We start from the raw sequence: 4493 nt of genomic DNA on the forward strand, positions 1-4493 counted from the left end.
ATGAAGACGATTCTGCTCCTACTCGTTGCCCTGGCTGCGGTCACCAGCCCAGGTGAGAAGCTGGGCCTAGGGGCTGGGCAGGGGTCGGTAGCTTAGTTCTATGTGTTGGACTCTCAGTCCTAGGCAGGCCGGGCCCAACAGGACGTCACCAAATGCTAGCAGCTGGAATTTACCCTCAGAGAACACTGATGTTATGGGATGACCTCTTGAAATTTAAAAAAGAAAATGAACTTAGGTCTTAACTCACCAGAATCAAAGGTTTGCAATATTTCAGAATTAGGGGATTTTAGCATTGACCTATGGAATCATGGGTATTCTGAGAGAGAGTAGAGCCAGACCTGGCTTAATTGGCTTCTCAGGCTGCCACCTGCGCCCCACATCGGTCCTGAGCAGTCCGGGAGTGGCCAAGCCCCTTCTCCAGGCTCCTCAGGAACGTACAACGTTAGGATGAGGGCAACTGTGTTCCTTCTTTCTCTCCTCTCCCTGAGAGGTAGTCTATCACAGACCCTCCTCCAGGGCTCCAGGGGCCATGCAGAGATCCCCTGAGCTGAGCAAAGGCATGAGCCTTGTAGAGTTCTAGGGCTGAGGGGAGAGGGTCTTCCTCGGGCAGGGTGACGGAAGGCTGTGTCCTGGCTAGGCCTTTGTTTGACTGACCCTCTGCCCCACCCTCCAGCCTGGGCACTGCGTTGTCACGTATGCAGCAGTGCTACCAACTGCAAGCAACCTCAGACCTGCCCCCCCAGTTCCCGCTATTGCAGAAGTGTGACCACGGGTAAGTGCCAATGGAGGAGACCAACCCTGGGAAGTGGTGATGGTGGGGTACGGGGGTGTAGTGGAGGTTGCTGCGTGGGAGCTGGGGTGTATGGTAAATCAGGCCTGATGCCCTCTCCCTCTCTCCCATGTACAGTGGAGCCTCTGACTGGGAACCTGGTGAAGAAAGACTGTGCGGACTCCTGCACACCTGATTACAGCCAGCAGGGCCAGGTCAGCAGTGGTTCGGGGTTCACACAGTGCTGTCAGGGTGACCTGTGCAATGAGAGGTTGAACAGTGCTGCCCCTCCACATGCCCTGCTCAGCATTGCCCCCCTGGGCCTGGCACTGACCCTGGGCCTTCTTGCTGTTGTCCCCGGCCTGTGACACCCCCTTCGTAATTACCCTCGTGCCTTCCCTGGTTCCTCGTGGTCCCCTCCCTGACCATGATGGAGGTGCCACATGCTGAGGCTGGGGGCTGCCTCTGAAGGCTGGGTCTGGGTCCTGGAGGGCACTGAGAGCTGATACGGTGCGGTGCCTGCTGCGGGACAGGAGGAGGTAACCTGCTGCCCAGTATGGAAGATGGGCGACAGACAGGACTCCATCCTCTCTGATTTTGGATTTGTTCCATATATTTTTCTACTAGAACCCCTACATGAAATAAATGATTTTAAAAACATTATGACTGTGTGCAGTGGAGTGTGTGGGGCAGGCATCTCTCAAACATCCAGCACTTGTTACCCTGGGCTAGTTTTGGCAACATGCAGCGGCACCCAGCCTTTAAGGCATCCCTATCATGGGAGGTGCAGATTTTCCCTAAGTCCAATGTGAGAAGGAGGGACACTTTGCCCAGGCCTTACCCTTGAGATTCTGGTTCCCACTGTTGAGAGGATCCTCCCTCTCCCAGTCTTGGAGCTATGAGGGCACTCACTGCTCATGGCTAAGGCCCAAGGTAAGTCCAGCTGTCTGGACTTAGGAGCCCAGTAGTGCCCCAGCTGGAGCTCATCCAGGTGTGCACATTGGGAGGTGTAACTCAGCATAAGCTGGCGAGATGCCCACAGGCTAGCAGGAGCCCAAGCACAGCACAGCCCCAGAGACCCTGCGTCCAGGCTCCCTGCTGGGTTTCTCATCCACTGGTTTCCTGCCGCTGCCTGGGCTCCTGCCCACTGCCTCAGCCTGAGCAGTTTCCTGAGTATGAGGCTATGAGGTTAATGAGAGAAAGGTACTCAGCAGATGCCCAAGCCTGCAGCCCTCCCTGCTGGGGAGCAGGCTAGCCCATTCCCTTGCAACCATTCCCCTGCAGGTCCAAGGGGTGGGTGGGCACAGGGTTAGCATTCTGGCAGGCCTGCCTGGAAACCCTGCCCCTTGCAGATGGTGATGGGATGGCTATGGTGAGGAGTTCCAGCTTCTTCCCTCTTTCCTTCATGCACCTACACACTGAACCTTGAGCACCCTCACCGCCCTGCCCCCAAGATTGAGTGGTGGGAGGCAGAATGTAATCTGGGCACCTGTGACCCACGTAGAGCCCCAACTCCAGGCCAAGGCACTGCCAACCAGTCTTGGTCTGGGGTGAGCCCTGCTGCCTCCATCCAGTGAGTCCACTCCAAGTCCTCACCGTGAGCAGGGTGCTGAACTTCCTGGAGCCTGGGTTTCCTTCACAGACTCCCAGAACCACACCCAGCCACTACTGCCTGTATGGGAGCTGGTCTGTTGCAGAGCCCCTGACCCTGTCTCCCGGAGTCTGTAGAGCATCCTCCCACTGTGAGCAAGAGAGGTGGAAAGAAAGGCCAAGAAGAGCCGTGCCTCCCCTTCAGGCCCTAGAAATCAAGCCATGCTCTCCACCCAGTGCCCCTCCTTCTCAGGGTTTCTGGTCCTGGAATGTCAGGTCAGGTCTGGTGCCAGCATGCCCCCTGGTGGCCAACAGAGCCAGGCAGCCAAAGGCACCTGTCAGGAAATAATTGTACACTCCACGTGCAACACTCTCTGCCTCCTCTCCGCAGGTGTCCTGAGGCGCCCCAGGCCCGAAAGCCACCTGCATGTGGGAGTCAGGTAGAGAAGAGGGTTGGAGAGCCCAGGCAGCAGACCTAGGCCATTTCCATGAGTAGAAATTGAATTTGGGAGCCGAGAAGTGACTCCTAAATGTCCCACATCAGGCTAGGAATCCTAGTCACGGAGATCACGACAGCCACCTAGTGGACGGGAAGGGGTTTTTCAAAGCCCTTCCTGGAGGCAAGGAGGAATGTGGTCCCTCCAGGGAAACCAGGAAGCCCCAGATGCAGCCACCTGGGCCCCAAGGTGGAGGGAGGAGTCAGTGCCACCTGCTGGGTCAGGGAGGGCTTCCCACAACCAGGACCAGTAGAAAGGACAACCACTGTGTGACTTTTCCTGGGGAGACACGAACAAGCATTTATTCACCCCAGATCTGGCACCGATGGCAGGCCAAAGACACACTCCTAAGTCTAGTGAACCAGTGAGTTTACTGTGGGTACTTACAGAAGCATGGGTTAGGGGTTACTTGCAGGAGCATGGGTGACTCAAAGGCATCTGGGATCCCTGAAAAGCCCACTGCAGCCGGTGCACAACTCATAAAAGCTGAATCCCTGAAGCCCCCTGTTTTTCTTGCTGCAGTTCAGCAAATCAGAATCTCCTGTCTCCAGTAATTGTGACTGTGGTTGTACACTTGGGGAGGGGGCTTTATGAATCCTGTAAGTTTATGGGGCCTTCTGAGACTTTAGAGTTTTATTTATTTCCTGAAGGGCCTTATACCTTGAGTCTAGATGTTTTAATCCCTCCTCTAATGTTTTAATTTGAATGAAATATTTATGTAACAATCAAGGCAGTGGAGTGGGATGTGTACAGACTCTGGGCAAGTGGGAGGAGGGGGACAGCCAACATTCCAGTCACCCCAGGCTTGCCATTGTGTATAACAGCATCTGAAACTGTCAGATTGCCACAGCAGAGCTGAGGGCAGCCAAGGCTCTCAGACAAGCTCTATCCTCTGGCCTATAGCCTGCAGGCACCTAGCCCCAGCTTCCTGACTGTGTGATTCCACTGGGTAGCCTCTCTGGTGCTCCTAGACCTAACCTCATCCCCACTCCTGGCAGGGTCTGAAAAGATGGAGGCCCTCTCCAGAACCATACAATCCTTGAGTGTGGGGGGAGTCTGGGGCTAGTGGGAAGTCATGCTTATATGTTTGGAGAGGGAGGGGCCCTGCCCCTCAGAGACACCCCCTGCAGGAGATTTTGTGTGGCACTATTCCTGGGGAGTTGTGAACAACACATTCACCCCAGATAGGAAATCAACAACAGACCAAAGTAAGGACACCACCAAAGTCTAACTTGGTGAAGGAATGAGTTTTATTGGGGTGATTTACAGGAACATGGGTGAGGGGTTAATCACAGACATCACTGAAAGTCCAGCCCAGCATGGGTGACAGCTCACAAGCTGGAAACCTGGAGAGACCCACACAATTTGCAGGCAGCTCAGCAGGTTGGAGAATCTCTTCCAGGCAGCTCAGACAGTCTGGTGTCTCTCGGCTGTCCTTACTGCTTATATGTTTGGCGAGGAAGGGGCCTAGTACACCCAGTCACTTTCAGAAACTTTCTGAAGCTTTTGAGCTATTTTCTGAGCTTTAAAAAAATATTTTACTTATTTTTATTTTATATATATGAGTGTATTGCCTGCCTGCATGTGCATTAGATCCATGTTGTGCAGTGCCCATGGAAGTCAGAAGAGGGCATCAG

At 54.3% G+C, this 4493-nt stretch overlaps 1 protein-coding gene across 1 annotated transcript; it reads left to right on the forward strand.

Moving 5' to 3' along the window:
• Positions 1 to 1396, forward strand: Ly6d (lymphocyte antigen 6 family member D). The gene is made up of 3 exons (XM_008851031.1): positions 1 to 52; positions 674 to 772; positions 908 to 1396. Exons 1-3 carry the CDS (start codon positions 1 to 3, stop codon positions 1135 to 1137), a joined length of 381 nt encoding a protein of 126 aa, XP_008849253.1. The 3' UTR covers positions 1138 to 1396.
• Positions 1397 to 4493: the final 3097 nt, after the last annotated feature.

This window comes from Nannospalax galili, unplaced genomic scaffold (assembly GCF_000622305.1).
Source record: "Nannospalax galili isolate Female #2095 unplaced genomic scaffold, S.galili_v1.0 scaffold525, whole genome shotgun sequence".
Classification (NCBI taxonomy): Eukaryota; Metazoa; Chordata; class Mammalia; order Rodentia; family Spalacidae; genus Nannospalax; species Nannospalax galili.

Bases quoted from the DNA above. Each gene is read 5' to 3' on its own strand.
- Ly6d (XM_008851031.1), top strand. From the start codon at position 1: ATGAAGACGATTCTGCTCCTACTCGTTGCCCTGGCTGCGGTCACCAGC. The intron at 53-673 runs GTGAGAAGCTGG...CCCACCCTCCAG, and splicing joins GGCTGCGGTCACCAGCCCAG to CCTGGGCACTGCGTTGTCAC. The intron at 773-907 runs GTAAGTGCCAAT...TCCCATGTACAG, and splicing joins TTGCAGAAGTGTGACCACGG to TGGAGCCTCTGACTGGGAAC.